Source organism: Leucopleurus acutus (assembly GCF_964270905.1).
Source record: "Leucopleurus acutus genome assembly, chromosome: 3".
NCBI classification, from domain to species: domain Eukaryota; kingdom Metazoa; phylum Chordata; class Mammalia; order Artiodactyla; family Delphinidae; genus Leucopleurus; species Leucopleurus acutus.
The window spans coordinates 7,004,836-7,021,010 of record NC_139145.1 but is presented as its reverse complement, the minus strand read 5'-3'; the positions used below and the strand labels follow the sequence as shown (position 1 = coordinate 7,021,010).

The following is a 16,175-nucleotide window of genomic DNA, read 5'->3' as shown; positions in this document are numbered from 1 at the left end:
GCTGGGGGTGGGGAATGGTCTTTACCCACCGATCATCTGAGCACTGTCAGGAATGTGCCGTTTAATTGCCTGTCAGCTCAAGGCAAAAGAACTAACAAAGACCCTCGCACTCACAGGCCGGAGAACACGCACAAGTCCACCCCGGCGAGTTACCACGCAGACATCAACCTGCTTTATTGGAGCGACGAGGAGGCTGTGGTGGACTTCAAGGCCGTGCAGGGCCGCTGCACCGTGGAGTACGGGGAGGACCTGCCCGAGTGCCTCCAGGACTTCTCCGCTGGTGGCCCCGACCGCTTCTACTTCCTTGAGGTGGGGCCCTGGGCTTACTGGAGGGAGGGCCTTGGGGTCAGACACAGCCCCCGAGAAAGCAGTTTATCCAGAGTACGAATCTGTGACATTCAAGTTGTTCTGGAATTTGACACTTTGGGCTTAAAACAAAACAGAATGTCACATTTGAGTGTCCTAAGGCAATAGCAATTTTTGAAGACTGTTAAGTGGCCTCTGCTGGCCTGGCCAGTGCCTGTGAGTTAGGGAAAGGTTCCTCTAGCCCTGGGAGATGCAGCCCTGCCCCCAGTGCCTTCAGCCAGGGATCCGTGTCCAGGCCGGGGCCATACAGCCGAGCCTGTGGCCTGGTTATTGAGAGTAGAGCCAGCAGTTTGTTGATTAAGCTAATCACTCTTAAATTGTTTGAGCATGGCTTTTCTGTGATAGGCATGTATCGTTCTAAGATAACCCATGTTTCCCCCAGGTTCCAGTGTGTACAGTCTAACAGTAACACTTGCCTATTTTTAGAATGAGTAGTCCAGGTACTTCAAATAGCAGGAATTTCGGCCATATAAAATGTGTGTATTAGTAGAATTTTCCCCTCATCTCTAATGTAATAAAACTCAAAGCACTTTTTGCTTATGGCCGTGTTTAGGGAGAAATTAAGTAGATCTTATCAAATTAACTTAAATCGTATTTGTTAGAGAGGGGACTGGTGTTTCTCTTCCAGACTGTTGTGGTTCTTTCCTTCTCAGGCCTATAATGCCAAGAGCAAAAGCTTTGAAGATCCTCCAAACCATGCCCGTAGCCCTGGAAATAAAGGGAAAGGGAAGGGAAAAGGTATGTCGACTCCACGGGCTTCTTTTCAAGTCCGTCTTCCGTAACTCGATTCTCGTGAATCAGTCAGTATAAAAGAGCAGCCTCTGACGTTACCTCGCTCTGCTGCCGCCAACTCAAAACGAGGCCGTCTCTGAATCACCAGGGTGTTTGAAGAGAGCACGCTAGGGCCCTGATCTGACTTGGGGCCTGTCTCCCGCAGGGAAAAGCAGGACAAAGTCGCAAAGCTCTGAGCCGAGCGAGCTGGAGACGGAAATCAAGCTGCCGAAGCTGCGGACCCTGGATGTGTTTTCTGGCTGTGGGGGTTTGTCGGAAGGGTTCCACCAAGCAGGTAGGCTCCGGGTTTCTCTCCGCACAGCTGCAAAAACCGGACCGGGCGTGTTCTGCCTGGAAGACCTTTCTGGCTCTGGTCACAGTTCTGACTAAGGAGTCTCATGCTACAGGGGGTTCGCAGCTCATCTTTGTCCTTGTGTCCCCCAGGCATCTCGGAAACGCTGTGGGCCATCGAGATGTGGGACCCCGCGGCCCAGGCGTTCCGGCTGAACAACCCCGGGTCCACGGTGTTCACAGAGGACTGCAACGTCCTGCTGAAGCTGGTCATGGCCGGGGAGGTGACCAACTCCCGCGGCCAGAAGCTGCCGCAGAAGGGAGACGTGGAGATGCTGTGTGGCGGGCCTCCTTGCCAAGGCTTTAGCGGCATGAACCGCTTCAACTCTCGAACGTACTCTAAGTTCAAGAACTCCCTGGTGGTCTCCTTCCTCAGGTAAACAGGCTAGAATTCCCTCTGCGTTCGGTGCTGCCCCAGGGTGACTAGACGGCCGGTCCCGGGGCTGCGCCGCAGGCGTGCCAGGGCCGAGCAGTAACTGCTTTAGCCTTCGCACCTGCTGAAGGCGGAGTGCTGAGTGAGACGCCGGTCTTTGCCTTCAGGAAGTTCACGGCTGCCCCTCCGCTAGGGAGAGACCTTGAGAGTTGGCAGGTGCGTCTTGACAAACGTCAAGCATTTGGGAGTGGCTTCTGGCAGAGTAGGTCTCCTCCTCTCTCGTCTCTCCCGCCTCCACAGCTACTGCGACTACTACCGGCCCAGGTACTTCCTTCTGGAGAATGTCAGGAACTTCGTCTCCTTCAAGCGCTCCATGGTCCTGAAGCTCACGCTCCGCTGCCTGGTCCGCATGGGCTACCAGTGCACCTTCGGCGTGTTGCAGGTGGGCACCCCGGGCAGGGGCAGAGCGGGCAGACGTGTGTGGCCGGAGAAAGGGCCGAGCAGTCCCTGGACAGCGGCAAGCTGTCTCAAACGGAAAGTAGAGCTGAGAGGGGCCACAGTGTGGTGACGACGTGCAGCGCGGGCGAGGGCTGGGGAGGCGGCTGCCGGGCCCCTCCCACTCAGAGGGGCAGCCACAGTGTGGTGACATGCAGCGCGGGTGAGGGCTGGGGGGACGGCTGCCGGCCCCTCCCATCCAGCTTCCGTAGTGTCTCGGCCTCACTGACCAACCTTGTTGGCAGCCGTGTTTTTTCCCTTGTGACTGTGGGCTGCCAGGCAGGTGGCATGGCTCCCGGTGTCTCCTCTGGCCGCTCTTCTCCCCAAGTGCTCCTTCATGTGCTGTTTAAAGAACTGGCTGGGATCGCCAGCAGGGTTCACTCCCATCTTCTCCAGGGGCTACCGGCCACCTCCTGGGATCTTTCATCCTCTTCTCCGGTCCCACCTCTTGTTAGGCATGAGCCCGTGGGTTAACTAGGGACTCTCCGGGTGAGCTCCACACCAGCCAGACGCCCCAGAAAGTCAGGTGCTGCGGACCCCAGCCCTCCGCCCAGCTGCTCGGAGGTGCCCACTGACCATGTTTGTGTGTGTGGCCCTCTCCCGCGCAGGCTGGTCAGTACGGCGTGGCCCAGACGCGGAGACGGGCCATCATCCTGGCCGCGGCCCCCGGAGAGCAGCTCCCCCTGTTCCCGGAGCCGCTGCACGTGTTCGCGCCCCGGGCCTGCCAGCTGAGTGTCGTCGTCGACGACAAGAAGTTTGTCAGCAACATCACCAGGTAGGAGCACCCCCGGCCAGCCCGCTGTCCTGGCGCTTGTGAGCCTTCCCCGGCGAGGCCTGGTGCGGGTGGACCTCTGTGAAGAGGCCCGAGCCGAGGAGACGGTGTTAGCGAGGGCAGACAGCGCCGCGTCCGGCCTGCCCTGCGAACGCTCTGCCACCTCTGCTCTCGTTCTGACCCCGAGTGCCCTTGTGTCCAGGGCAGTGGCCAGAAGCCTGGCCGCAGTCACGGGCAGAGCCCACACTATAGCCTGTCCCCTTTTCCGATGGGGTCTGAGAAGAATGCTGCCCCTGTGACCTTGGGCGGCCCTTTGACCCCGAGCGGTCCTTTGACCCCGAGCCGGGTTGCCTTCTCTGGAGAAGACGGTGCCAGCAGTCGGGGGATGGCAATTGTGACTCACACACATGATAGCTGTGTGTGTCCGCAGAGGTGCCACAATCTGTGCTCTGTTGCAGGTTGAGCTCGGGTCCGTTCCGAACCATCACCGTGCGGGACACGATGTCCGACCTTCCCGAGATTCGGAACGGAGCTTCGGCGCAGGAGATCTCGTACAACGGGGAGCCTCAGTCCTGGTTCCAGAGGCAGCTCCGGGGCTCGCAGTACCAGCCCATCCTCAGGGACCACATTTGTAAGGTAACGTCACCTCCATAAAGCGGGGCCTCCTCCCAGCGGCCTCCCAGGAACAGCTCTGTGGTTGGAGCCCAGCCAGGGCTTGCGGGGGAAGCGGGGTCTGGTCTCGGCCCCCTTCCAGCTCCTTCTGCTCTTGGCCCCTAACCCAAACTCCGCTACCTCAGCCGGCCCCCAGCCTCACATCTCACTGCCTCCTGCTTCTCCTTGCACCCCACCCCCGCCCCAGTACATGGTCCTGGAAAGTGTCAATCAGAGCTTATACTCTGCCTAGAATCGGGCTAGAATGGTGTGTCTGGCCATCGTCTCCTATGACTGGTCTTGTCTCTCAGCACCGCTGTTCTCTGGGTATCTCCCAAACGCACCAAACCCCAGCTCTCCCCGCCGCCGGCTCCTCCTGTCCTGCAGGGCTCAGCTCCGACGTCACCTCCTCAGTAGCCCCGCGCTTGCCCGAAGCCGTCCCTTCACCCGTTCCCCCGTCGTTCACATCCCTGCTCTGGTGTCTTCATGGCACGTGTGTAACCCCCAGGTTGTCGATTGGGGTCACTGCTTGTCTCCCACAGTGGGATACAAGCCCCTTGGGGTCCTGGTCACCGTGGTATGCCCAGTGCCCAGTACTGTGGCGCCCAGCCCACTGCATGTGGTCAGGTGCTCCCTGAGCTCGGCGACAGCGGGGCCTGCTCTGCTCTTCCAGGACATGAGCGCGTTGGTGGCTGCTCGCATGCGGCATATCCCTCTAGCCCCGGGCTCAGACTGGCGTGACCTGCCAAACATCGAGGTGCGGCTCTCTGATGGCACCTTGGCCAGGAAGCTGCGGTACAACTACCACGACAAGAAGAACGGCTGCAGCAGCGCCGGGGCTCTCCGCGGGGTCTGCTCCTGCGTGGAAGGTTTGTGCCCTGGCCTCCAGGTGTGGCTTCCTCAAGTTTGGTGTGAAGCCCCAGCCCCCTTCGGCTCTGCAGCGGGGCGGTGGGCTCAGGGTTTCTCAGCAGGAGTTGCCGGGGCTGCCGCGCAGGAACCCAGCAGCCCTGGGTGGGGTGCAGACTCGCCAAGCCTGGGTGTCCCTGCTGCGCACGGCTGCTGAGGACAGTGTCCGTGATGAAGCTCTGCCTGGCAAACGGGGACTGTCGGCCGCTGTATCACCCCGTTCCGTCAGCACAGCCCCATCGCAGCCCTCTCTTCCAACAGGCAAAGCCTGTGACCCTGCGGCCAGACAGTTCAACACCCTCATTCCCTGGTGCCTGCCCCACACCGGGAACAGGCACAACCACTGGGCCGGCCTCTACGGACGGCTCGAGTGGGACGGCTTCTTCAGCACGACCGTCACCAACCCCGAGCCCATGGGCAAGCAGGTAGGTCTGAGGGCCACTTGGGCCTGGGCGGGGACGGGGGCACGGGCTTCGTGGCTGGGCCGGCCCTCCTCGCCGCCTCCTGCCTCTGCGCCCCGGCCCGGGGTGGGCTTCCCGTGGCCCCGTCTCCTTCCCACCCACATCGCGCCTCTTGCCCCCAGGGCCGCGTGCTCCACCCAGAGCAGCACCGCGTCGTGAGTGTGCGGGAGTGCGCCCGCTCTCAGGGCTTCCCCGACACCTACCGGCTGTTCGGCAACATCCTGGACAAGCACCGGCAGGTCAGTGGAGCGGAGTCGGCCCGGGTCTCCTCCCCGCTGAGGAGGGGCGAGCGGCACCGCGCACGAAGCAGCCCTGGCCGGAGGGAGACCAGGGGGTCGGGGGTCAGTGGGGAGCTTGACTCGCAGTCACTTCCTAGGGGACGCTGAGCCCCCAGAGCTGGGGGCTGACTGGCCTCAGCACTCCCACGAGGGGGTGGTCAGGAAGGAGGGACCCTGTCCCCGGGGCCCAGGGCGCTCCCGGGTCAGGCGGAGTCGCCAAGTGTGTCGGGTGCCGTGGACAGCTGAGGCACATTTCGCCCAAAGGAAACTTCCAGCGCATTGCAGAGAGCAGACGAAATACCCGGTGGTGAAAATTCACTGTTGCTAAGGGTTGAAACAAACCAATAATTCCTCCTGTTTCTCAGAGTGTTCGGTTTGGCTGTTAATGAAATGTATTTCCAAGGAGTGCAGGCATGTGGCTGAAAAGGCCAGCAGTGCCTGGGGGTTACTGCGAGACCCTCCCATTTCACCCCTCTCACCCCTCTCGGCCATCCTGTGCTCTGGGAGCAGAGCTCTCAGCTAGTAGTGAAACATAGTAGCTTCCATATCCAGATTCTAAGATTTTCTAAAGCCCTTTAAAGGCCCCCTTCTCTGAGTGGTGCTTGACCTGCTGGTGTTTGGGGCGGGAGGGTGGGCTGGGTGGAGGGTCTGAGTGCCATCCTGAGGGAAGGGCTTTGGAGGCCTGTGTGAGCCTGAGGCCGGGGGCCCAGTGCCCGTGTCCGAGTGGAGGCTAGCGCTGACTCCAGCCATGCCGAACCACATGTCGCCCTCCTTCCCTCCTGCAGGTGGGTAACGCTGTGCCACCGCCACTGGCCAAAGCCATCGGCTTGGAGATCAAGCGCTGTATGATGGTCAGAGCGCGAGAGAGCACCTCAGGTATGGTAGGGAGCGGTGGGGACAGCAGGGGTTTGGCTTTAGGCTCTGAGACTGGGGCGAGTCACCCACCCTCCCTGGTGGCCTTGCGTCTCTCAGGGTTTCTCTGAGATGAGTGAGCGTGTGGGTAAGCACGGAGCACTGGGGCCCGGCACGCAGTGGACGAGTGGTCAGATTTCGGGGTGCTTGGCTCTGTCCTGCTAAGTGAGTCTGGGTCGGCTGCGCCCGCTTCAGACACTAGCCCATAACCCAGGTGGTCTGGAAACCTTTAGGGAGCACCTGAGCAGTGTTCAGTCTCTGAATGCTGGTGCAGAGCTGCTGCAGGTTCTTATGAGGTGGTCCTTTTAGTGTCAACGCCTGGGCATTAACGTAGTTCCTGGTCCACGTACCTGATGTGCTTGCCTATTGCTTCGTGTAACATTACATGACATACTCCCCCTTTTATATCTCTTCAGTTAAAATCAAGGAGGAGACTGCTAAGGACTAGTTCTGCCCTCCAATCGCCTTTGTTTCTGGCACCGGAGATCCCCAACGTGCACTGATATTGTTGTATTTTTAACATGTCAATCTGTCAGTTCAGATGTGTTGTACACGGTGTTTGTGGCCTTGGCTGACATGAAGCTCTTTTGTGAGATTTGCTTATCGACTAATTTGACTTAGTGATGAAACTGTGCAGTACTTTGTCCGTTCTGGATTTTAAAAGTTTTTTATTATGCATTATATCAAAGTTACCACTGTATGAGTGGAAATTAAGACTTTATGTAGTTTTTATATGTTGTAATATTTCTTCAAATAAATCTCTCCTATAAATCACCCTGGGTGATGACTCCTGATTTGCCAGGGACTTCTGGCCGCCTCTCAGCTGAGGCTGGATGAGAGTGGGCTCCTCGGTGTCGCAGGTGACCCCGCGGAGGCCTCGTCTGAAGTTAGACGTCCCATGCCTGTTTGGGGTGGGGGTGGTGGCTCAGTTCTGGCCAATACGATGCAAGTGGAACTTGCTGGTGCGGTTTCCCAGAACGCCCTTTAAAGGAAGAATCTTGGACTCCCCGTGGCCTTGTAGCCCCGGGCTGTGATGCCTGGCAAGGCAGCAACTGTCCTGTGACCGTGAGGCCAGAAGCCCCATGCAATGGATGGTGGAGCAAAAAGAGTCACTCGTAGCCCTGGCCTGCCACCCCCAGGCAGAGCCCTTATTTGTTTAAGCATCTGGGAGGTGGGCTTTCCATACTTTCACCCTGACTCAGTCCTACTGAATTCTGAGATGAACGACCCTTTTCTTTGATTTGTCTTTGGGAAAAGACCTGCTATAAAATGACGACAAAGCAGAAGCAGACAAAGACATGTGAGTCACCAGCACACACAACCCAAAGGGCCGCTGTTAGGATGTCAAGTAACACCTGCCCCACCACCTACCTCTACGTGTGCTTTTAGGAAAGCACTTGGTGGCATCTCAACTGTAACTGTCCATGTAAGTCACGGGTGCCTTAATCATAAGACTAAGGGACTAGGACTTCCCTGGTGGCGCAGCGGTTAAGAATCCACCTGCCAGTGCAGGGGACATGGGTTTGATCCCTGGTCCGGGAAGATCCCACATAACGCAGAGCAACTAAGCCCATGCGCCACAACTACTGAGCCTGTGCTCTAGAGCCCGTGAGCCACAACTACTGAGCCCTCATGCCACAACTACTGAAGCCCGTGCACCTAGAGCCTATGCTCCGCAACAACAGAAGCCACCGCAATGAGAAGCCTGCGCTCGCCGCAACTAGAGAAAGCCACGTGCAGCAACAAAGACCCAACGCAGCCAAATCAATCTATCAATCTGAAAAAAAAAGACCAAGGGACTAGAGATAATTCAAATGTAAAATTTAAGCTCCTTCATGGTAATTAAGATGTTCCCTCTTCTCTTGTAAACGACACTGCACTGAACATCCTTGTATGGACTCTTCCATTGTATCCTTTAAGGAAATATGTAGAGAGCTTCCTGGATCACTGAGTATAAATGTTTTCATATTTCCCTTTCAGGTCATGTGGCTGACCTACCCCCCTGGAGAGGTTTTAATGCTTCTCCCACCAACAGTGCCACCTGGACTTTACCCTACCCTGGCTTCTGCCTCTTCGATCCTTGTCAATGGAATAGTGAGTCTTGTTAGCAATTTTTTTTTTTTTTTTGGCCACGTGCATGGCTTGCAGAATTAGTCCCCAATCAGGGACTGAACCCTGGCCCTCGGCAGTGAAAGCACTTGAACCCTGGCCCTCGGCAGTGAAAGCGCGTGGGGTCCTAACCACTGGAACACCAGGGAATTCCCTTGTTAGCGTTTTTTAGGAGTGATTCAACCCTCCCAAGTGTCTGGTGGCCGCTGGAATTTGCTCCTTATCTCCGTGGTGACACATGCTGTAACCTTCGTCCTTGCTAGGGGCTGTCCCCTGCTTGTGTTACTTTCATCTTGAGTCATCCTATCTTTGCTGTAAAGAGACTTTATTTTTAGGGATTAGATTTATATTTGTCTGCTCTTCTATTTTTTTAGAGCCTACTCAGAAAGGCCTTCCCTACCCCTAAATCAAACTAGTGTTTTCTTCCATTATTTCTATGACATCTTAACATATGAATCATTTTTATGTGGCGGGAAATTGACATCTCAACTTATTTTTTCAACAGGTAACGAACGCACATGGTAAACACAACAGCTCGACATGGTAAAGTTCCCCTGTCAGATTTTATTTTTTAGCTATATGTTCTGTTTTGGTTTTTTTTTTTAAGCTAAAAACGCATGAAAAAGTATATCGTGAGTACAGTGAAAAGTATGCTAAGTCTTCATTCCCAGGCCCCCTGACCAAGACACCAAATCCTTGTCTTTCCAAAGTCCTTCTGTGCCCGAGTGCAGGTGTGTGTGTCTATCTTTGCTACAAATAAATGGTGGCATCGATTATAAGCGCTTTGCACTTTGAAGGTTGTTCTACCTAGGAGTGTCTCACTGGATTCCCATTGTAAACTGAGGTCTAATATGAAATGCGCAAGTCCTGGGTGTGCAGCAGTTTATTCCGGTAAATGAATCAGTCTGAGGACCGACATCCTTATCAGACTATAGAATGTTTCCATCACCCCAGAATTCCCCTGTGTCCCTTCCCAGTTCAGTATCCCCCTTTGCCACCACCACCAGGCAACCTCTGGTCCACGTCCATCTTCATGGATGACTTTCACCTGTTGGTGCAGTGTGGGCTTCTCTGTCTGGCTGCTTTCACTCAGCCTAATGGTTTTGAGATTCACCCATGTTGCTAACGTATAATCGGTAGTTGGTCCCTCCTTCTCACTATGCAGAAGGAATGCCCTTATTTTAAACCTCATCAGTCTGTGTTTTAAAGTCTTCATACAGATATTACAAGTTTCTTAACTCAATTCCTAGGTATTTAATCCTTTTATTACTAATGTATGCAGGATGTTATTTTCCAAACAGTGGTCCTTTGCCTACAGAAAGATTATTGACTTTGTATTTTCTATTTTTATATATATATATTTATATTTATATATATATATATATATATATATTTTTTTTTTTATGTGGTACGCGGGCGTCTCACTGTTGTGGCCTCTCCCGTTGCGGAGCACAGGCTCCAGACGCGCAGGCTCAGCGGCCATGGCTCACGGGCCCAGCCGCTCCGCGGCATGTGGGATCCTCCCGGACCGGGGCACGAACCCGCATCCCCTGCATCGGCAGGCAGACTCTCAACCACTGCACCACCAGGGAAGCCCTATATATATATTTTTTAACTTAGCCAACTTACTGAATTCCATCATTTTTGTGATACTTTTCCAGCTGAGGTCATCGTTTCAGGTATTCAGTATGCTACCAGGAAAAATCTGAGGAGCACGTTAGCATAAAGAGTGGAAACAGGGTTCTGTGGCTCAGCCCTTGGGTCTCAGCTGGGTGGTGGGCTGTCCCTCAGGGGTGCAGTTCCAGGGGTGGCCCAGGGTATACCTGCCTGTGAGGTATACCCACCTCCATGCACCCCGAGCTCGCTGGCCTGAGCCAGGCTTGTGGACCTAGGGGGTGCTGCTGTGCTTGGGAGGGCCAGAGTGAGGGGACACTGCTGCCAGCAGGTAGCTCCTGCCACCCTGGCCGACTGGCAGGGAAATTGTTCCTTCCATCAGGGTGGAAGTTGAGCCTTTTCTGGGGAGAATAGTGATGGTAGTAGATTGGCGTACATGTACTCTATTTTTGTAAATTGAAGTATAGCTGATTTACAATGTTGTGTTAATTACTGCTGTACAGCACAGTGACTCAGTTATACATTTATATACGTTCTTTTTTTATATATATTCTTTTCCCTTATGGCTTATCAAAGGATATTGAATATAGTTCTCTGTGCTATACGGTAGGACCTTGTTGTTCATCCAATCTATATATAAAAGCTTCCATCTGCTAACCCCAGCTACCCACTCCATCCCTCCCCCAACCCCCTCCTCTTGGAGACCACAAGTCTGTTCCTGTTTCGTAGATAGGTTCATTTGTGTCATATTTTAGCTTCCACATATAAGTGATATCATATGGTATTTGTCTTTCTCTTTCTGATTTATTTCACTTTATATTTTGTTCTTACTTATAGCTGAGTAGTAGTCCATTGTATATATGTACCACATCTTCTTTATCCATTCATCTGTTGATGGACATTTAGGTGAATAGTGACATTTATTGTGAATAGTGCTGCAATGAACATAGGGGTGGATGTATCTTTTTGAATTAGGGTTTTGTCCAGATATATGCCCAGAATTGCTGGATCATACAATTTTTTTTAAAGATTTTTTTGATGTGGACCATTTTTAAAGTCTTTACTGAATTTGTTACAATATTGTTTTTGTTTTATGTTTTGTTTTTTTGGCCACAAGGCATGTGGGATCTTAGTTCCCTGACCAGGGAACGAACCCACACCCCCTGCATTGGAAGGTGAAGTCTTAACTACTGGACCTCCAGGGAAGTCCCAAATTGTAAGTAACCCCCTAGGTAATTCTATGTTTAGTTTTCTGAGGAACCTCCATACTGTTTTTCACAGTGGCTGCAGATTGGCATACATTTAATCAATGGAAATCCACTGGTGCTCAAAACCTCATTACCGGACTTCCCTGGTGGTGCAGCGGTTAAGAATCCACCTGCCAGTGCAGGGCACACGTGTTCGACCCTGGTCTGGGAAGATCCCACATGCCATGGGGCAACTAAGCCCGTGCACCACAACTACTGAGCCTGCGCTCTAGAGCCCGCAAGCCACAACTAGTGAGCCCACGTGCCACAACTACTGAAGCCCGCGCACCTAGAACCTGTGCTCCACAACAAGAGAAACCACGCAATGAGAAGCACGTGCACCGCAACGAAGAGTAGCCCCCGCTCACCTCAACTAGAGAAAGCCCGTGCGCAGCAATGAAGACCCAGCACAGCCAAAAATAAATAAATAAAATTAACAAACAAACACACACAAAAAAACCTCATTACCATTTGAGGTGACTATTCACAAATGCCCCCTTTTTTTTTCAGCCACACAGCACGGCTTGTGGGATCTTAGTTCCCTGACCAGGGATCAAACCCAGGCCCCAGCAGTGAAAGCACTGAGTCCTAATCACTGGACTGCCAGGGAATTCTCAGAAGTTCCTTACTTTTTTTTTTTAAATAGTTTTTAAAATTATTTTTTAAATAAATTTATTTGTTTATTTTTGGCTGCGTTGGGTCTTCATTGCTGTGCGTGGGCTTTCTCTAGTTGCGGTGAGTGGGGGCTGCTCTTCATTGAGGTGAATGGGCTTCTCACTGCAGTGGCTTCTCTTGCTGCGGAGCACAGGCTCTAGGTGCGCGGGATTCAGTAGTTGTGGCTTGTGGGCTCTAGAGTGCAGGCTCAGCAGTTGTGGTGCATGGGCTTAGTTGCTCTGTGGCATGTGGGATCTTCCAGGACCAGAGCTCAAACCTGTGTCTCCTGAACTGGCAGCTGGATTCTTAACCACTGCATCACCAGGGAAGTCCCTCGTTTTTAAAACTGAATAGTATTCCATTGGATGGATGGACCACATTTTGTTCATTCATCCATTGATGGACTCTGTGGTTGCTTCCACCTTTTGGCTAGTGTGAATCATGCTGCTATGAATGTGGATGTACAAATATCTGTTTGAGACCACCCCCCCCTTTTTTTTTTTAATCTTTTGGCCATTCCGCATGGCATGTGGGATCTTAGTTCCCCGACCAGGGATCGAACCCGTGCCACCCGCAATGGAAGCGTGGAGTCTTAACCACTGGACTGCCAGGGAAGTTCTGAGACCACACTTGCAATTCCCAGTAGAATTGCTGGGTCGTATTTCTATTCTACAGTAATTCTATTTCTAATTTTTTGTGGACCTGTCATACTGTTTTCCACAACAGAAGGGGGTTTTTTTTGGTCTTTTTTTAAATGAAATAAATATTCAAGGCACAGCGGAAGCCCATTTGTGTGCCTCTCGGATCCCCGTCTGCTACTTCCCCAGACACAACCACTATGAAAGTGTTGGTCTGTCTCCTTCCTGTCTATGTTTTCCCACAGTTATCTCATGTCCCTAAACTCAGTTATTCTCTGTGTGTTCAGAAACATTAGGTTAATCTATTCTACCACACATATCTATCTGCAACCTGCTTTTCTCCCTCAAGCATGTTGGCAGTTTTTAAAAAGCAAGCTATAGAAAAAAAGACACTGAATCCCACAACTGCCAAAACGAATGGTCAGCACTTGTTTCCTCTTTCTGTGTCATGAGGAAGCCTTTCTAACACCCCATCATCACCACAGTGACCATGATCACACACATGTGTAATGTGCCTGTCAGCTTTGTCCACACTGACATGCAATCGTTTGCAACTACTAATCAAAAACTTACACAGACATCGTCACACAGCCACTGATCTACCGCTGACTATTCCAGTCCTGGTTCCGGGGCTGGGCATGCACGTAGCAATAAGACAGACCAATGCCGCCCCTGTCTGTCTCAAGAACAAGACAGGCAGGCAAACTCCACAATGAACAAGGGGATTTGAAAGAGTGAGAACTGCTACAATGAAAATAAATCAGAGAATTGGGATGGAGTGACTCTGATCTTTGCTTTGTTCCTCTCCAGATTTTATTATTAAAATGCACAGATCTTACATGTGCACCTGGATCTTTTTAAAGGATCTGACCCTTTTATTTTTAAGGGTAGCTGGAGTGTTTATGTGTGTATTTGTCTGTGTCATCAACCGCCCAGATCAAGATGGAGAAAAGTCCCATCACCTGCCTGGAACCCCTCGCAAGTGGGTCCCATCCCCATTAAGAGATGGTCACAGTTCTGATTTCTGTTACTATGCATTAGTTTCGCCTGTCTGAGAATTTTGCACCAATGGAATCATATGGTATCTATTCTTTTGTGTCTGTGACATGCATCTGTGTCACCGTGCATCAATGTCATTTGCCCCTCTTTATTGCTACGTGGTACTCCATTGTAGAGATGGAACACAGTTTTTTGTCCATCCATTCGTTGATGGACATTGGAGTTGTGTTATGACCTGAACTGTGTCCCCCCAAAATTCATACGTTGAAGCCCTAACCCCTAGTACCTCCGAATGTGAGTGTATTTGGAGATAGAGTCTTTAAAGAAGTGACTGAATTAAAATGAGGTCATTAGGATTTGCAGCAGCATGGATGGACCTAGAGATTATCATACTAAGTGAAGAAAGAGAAGTACCATAAGGTATCACTTACATGTGGGATCCAAACTGTGATACAAATGAACTTACGAAACAAAAACAGATTCACGGATATAGAACACAAATTTATGGTTACCAAAGGGGAAAGGGGGTAGGGGAGGGATAAATTAGGAGTTTGGGATTAGCAGATACAAAGTACTATATATAAAATAGATACAACAGGGAATTATATTCAATATCCTATAATAAACCATATTATAGGATATAATAAAACCTCCCTGCCTCCCTGTCTCTCCCTCTCCGGGAGGGAGGGAGGGAGAGGGAGAGACAGAGGGAGGCAGGAGAGGGAGAGAGGGAGAGGGAGGGGCAGAGAGGGAGGGAGGAGAGGAAGCAGGGAGAAATCAGAGAAAGAACACACCATCTACATTTCTGTCAAATGACACCGGGGATCCTTACACAACCAGGAGAAAATAACACAGCGAGGCTCTTTCTCAGCTGGAACTAGAACTGCAGACGGGGCCAGACACCACCAGGCTGGCCACACATGTCCAGCCACCACCCCAGCCCCGTGAGACCGGTCACCGGGGCTCTGAATGTCTGTTCCAGGGAGCTGGGGTTCACCTTCTCGCCTGGGAGGCCGGGTGAAGACAGCAGGGCCCCGGACTGGACACACAGGGGGAAAAGCAGCCCCACAGCACAGCTTGTGCGAGCAGATTCAGCCGCCAGATTCCAGAGGCCCGGGATCACCCTGTGGCCCGTGAAACCCAGGAGCCACGTGGGTCTTGCTGCCCGGGACAGCGGCTTGGGGAACAGAAGTTAGGGCAGCAGAAGTTGGCATGATGGACCTGAAGCATCTGCCTGGGTCAGCGTGCATCCGTGGCTGTCCCCGAAATCTAGCCGCCCAGAGGTGTCACATCTTATGCAGCAGCCTGTTACACAGAACCGGTGAGGATGCTCAGCCCCATCTGAACCCCGGGCAGAGCTCACAGGCCGATGCCCACCTGGCCTGGAGTTTGCAAAACTGTCCACGGGGGCAAGATGGAAGCAAGTTTGTAAAAGGCTGAGGAACCAATCAACTGGGAAGGAGCCTGTAGAGACAGGAACTAAACGCAATGCCTGACGGCTGGCTCGAGCCAGATGGGGCCAGAAACATAAAGACTGCCATGGCGGGGGTGGGGTGCGGGGACTTCCCTGGTGGCGCAGTGGTTAAGAATCCGCCTGCCAGGCCATTTCATGGACGACGGGTGTGAGAGAGCATCTGCGGGTGCCAGGCGGGAGGGGACCGGGAAGACCCCGCCAGGGGTGTGTGGATTTGAGCCTCTGCATTTCTAACCCGAGATCTCAAAATGCATCGTGATTCCTGTCCATTGGAGCGTAAAGTTTATGTAGGGAATCTTGGAAACGATGGGAACAAGACTGAATTAGAACGAGCTGTAGGCTATTAGGGACCACTCCGAAGTGTGTGGGTAGCTAGATACCCTACCGACTTCACTTTAGTTGAATTTGAAGATCCCCCAGATGCAGCCGATGCTGTCCGAGAACAAGATGGGAGAACATTACGTGGCTGCCTATTAAAAGTGGACCTGTCGAATGGGGAAAAGAGAAGTCGAAATCGTGGCCACCTCCTTCTTGGGGTCGTCGCCCTCGATATGATTATCAGAGGATTCCTCCATCTCGCCACAGATCTCCAAGACGGAGAAGCTTCTCCCGCAGCCAGAGCAGGTCCCTTTCTAGAGATAGGAGAAGAGAGAGATCACTGTCCCGGGAGAGAAATCGCAAGCCGTCCTGATCTTTCTCTAGGTCTCCTAGCCGATCCAGGTCAAATGAAAGGAAATAGAAGACCACTTTGCAAGAGGAGTGGTGCACAGGAAATAACTTCATTTGACAGGAGTATGTACAGAAAATTCAAGTTTTGTTTGAGACTTCCGAAGCTTGGTGCATTTTTAAAAGGTTTTAGCTGTTCACATTTGTTTGTCTCTTGGAATAGTGACACATAAAGGTGTCATTCTCTATGGTTTGAAATGGATCATATGAGGCATGTAATATGAAGAATTGTTACTTTACAATGTTCCCTTTAGCAAAATTGAATTTGCTTTGAAGTTTTGGTCTTGCCTAGACTGATAATAAAACTCTAACTCCTGCCCACCTAAAGTGTGATGTTTATTATTATGGAAACAACACTGGTAAATATTGAAAAGACTT

At 52.2% G+C, this 16,175-nt stretch overlaps 1 protein-coding gene and 1 pseudogene across 5 annotated transcripts in view; both read left to right on the top strand.

Annotated features, from left to right (window-relative positions):
* DNMT1 (DNA methyltransferase 1) overlaps positions 1 to 6,912 on the top strand; it is a gene marked incomplete at both ends in the record, with an annotated part of 42,265 nt that extends 35,353 nt beyond the window's left edge. For 3 of the 4 annotated variants that reach the window (XM_082837028.1, XM_082837027.1, XM_082837029.1), the window contains 12 exons: positions 117 to 309; positions 1,020 to 1,104; positions 1,304 to 1,432; positions 1,582 to 1,864; positions 2,162 to 2,303; positions 2,965 to 3,131; positions 3,587 to 3,764; positions 4,453 to 4,648; positions 4,947 to 5,110; positions 5,269 to 5,385; positions 6,210 to 6,300; positions 6,753 to 6,912. In XM_082837028.1, coding sequence (XP_082693154.1) covers positions 117 to 309; positions 1,020 to 1,104; positions 1,304 to 1,432; positions 1,582 to 1,864; positions 2,162 to 2,303; positions 2,965 to 3,131; positions 3,587 to 3,764; positions 4,453 to 4,648; positions 4,947 to 5,110; positions 5,269 to 5,385; positions 6,210 to 6,300; positions 6,753 to 6,784 — 1,777 coding nt within the window. Of the gene's footprint in view, positions 1 to 116; positions 310 to 1,019; positions 1,105 to 1,303; positions 1,433 to 1,581; positions 1,865 to 2,161; positions 2,304 to 2,964; positions 3,132 to 3,586; positions 3,765 to 4,452; positions 4,649 to 4,946; positions 5,111 to 5,268; positions 5,386 to 6,209; positions 6,306 to 6,752 lie in introns of all 4 variants that reach the window. The other variant, XM_082837030.1, reaches the window with a different exon arrangement.
* An 8,407-nt stretch (positions 6,913 to 15,319) lies between these two features.
* Positions 15,320 to 15,810, top strand: LOC309960395 (serine/arginine-rich splicing factor 3-like; annotated as a pseudogene). The gene has a single exon. The product of its transcript is annotated as a serine/arginine-rich splicing factor 3-like (transcript).
* Positions 15,811 to 16,175: the final 365 nt, after the last annotated feature.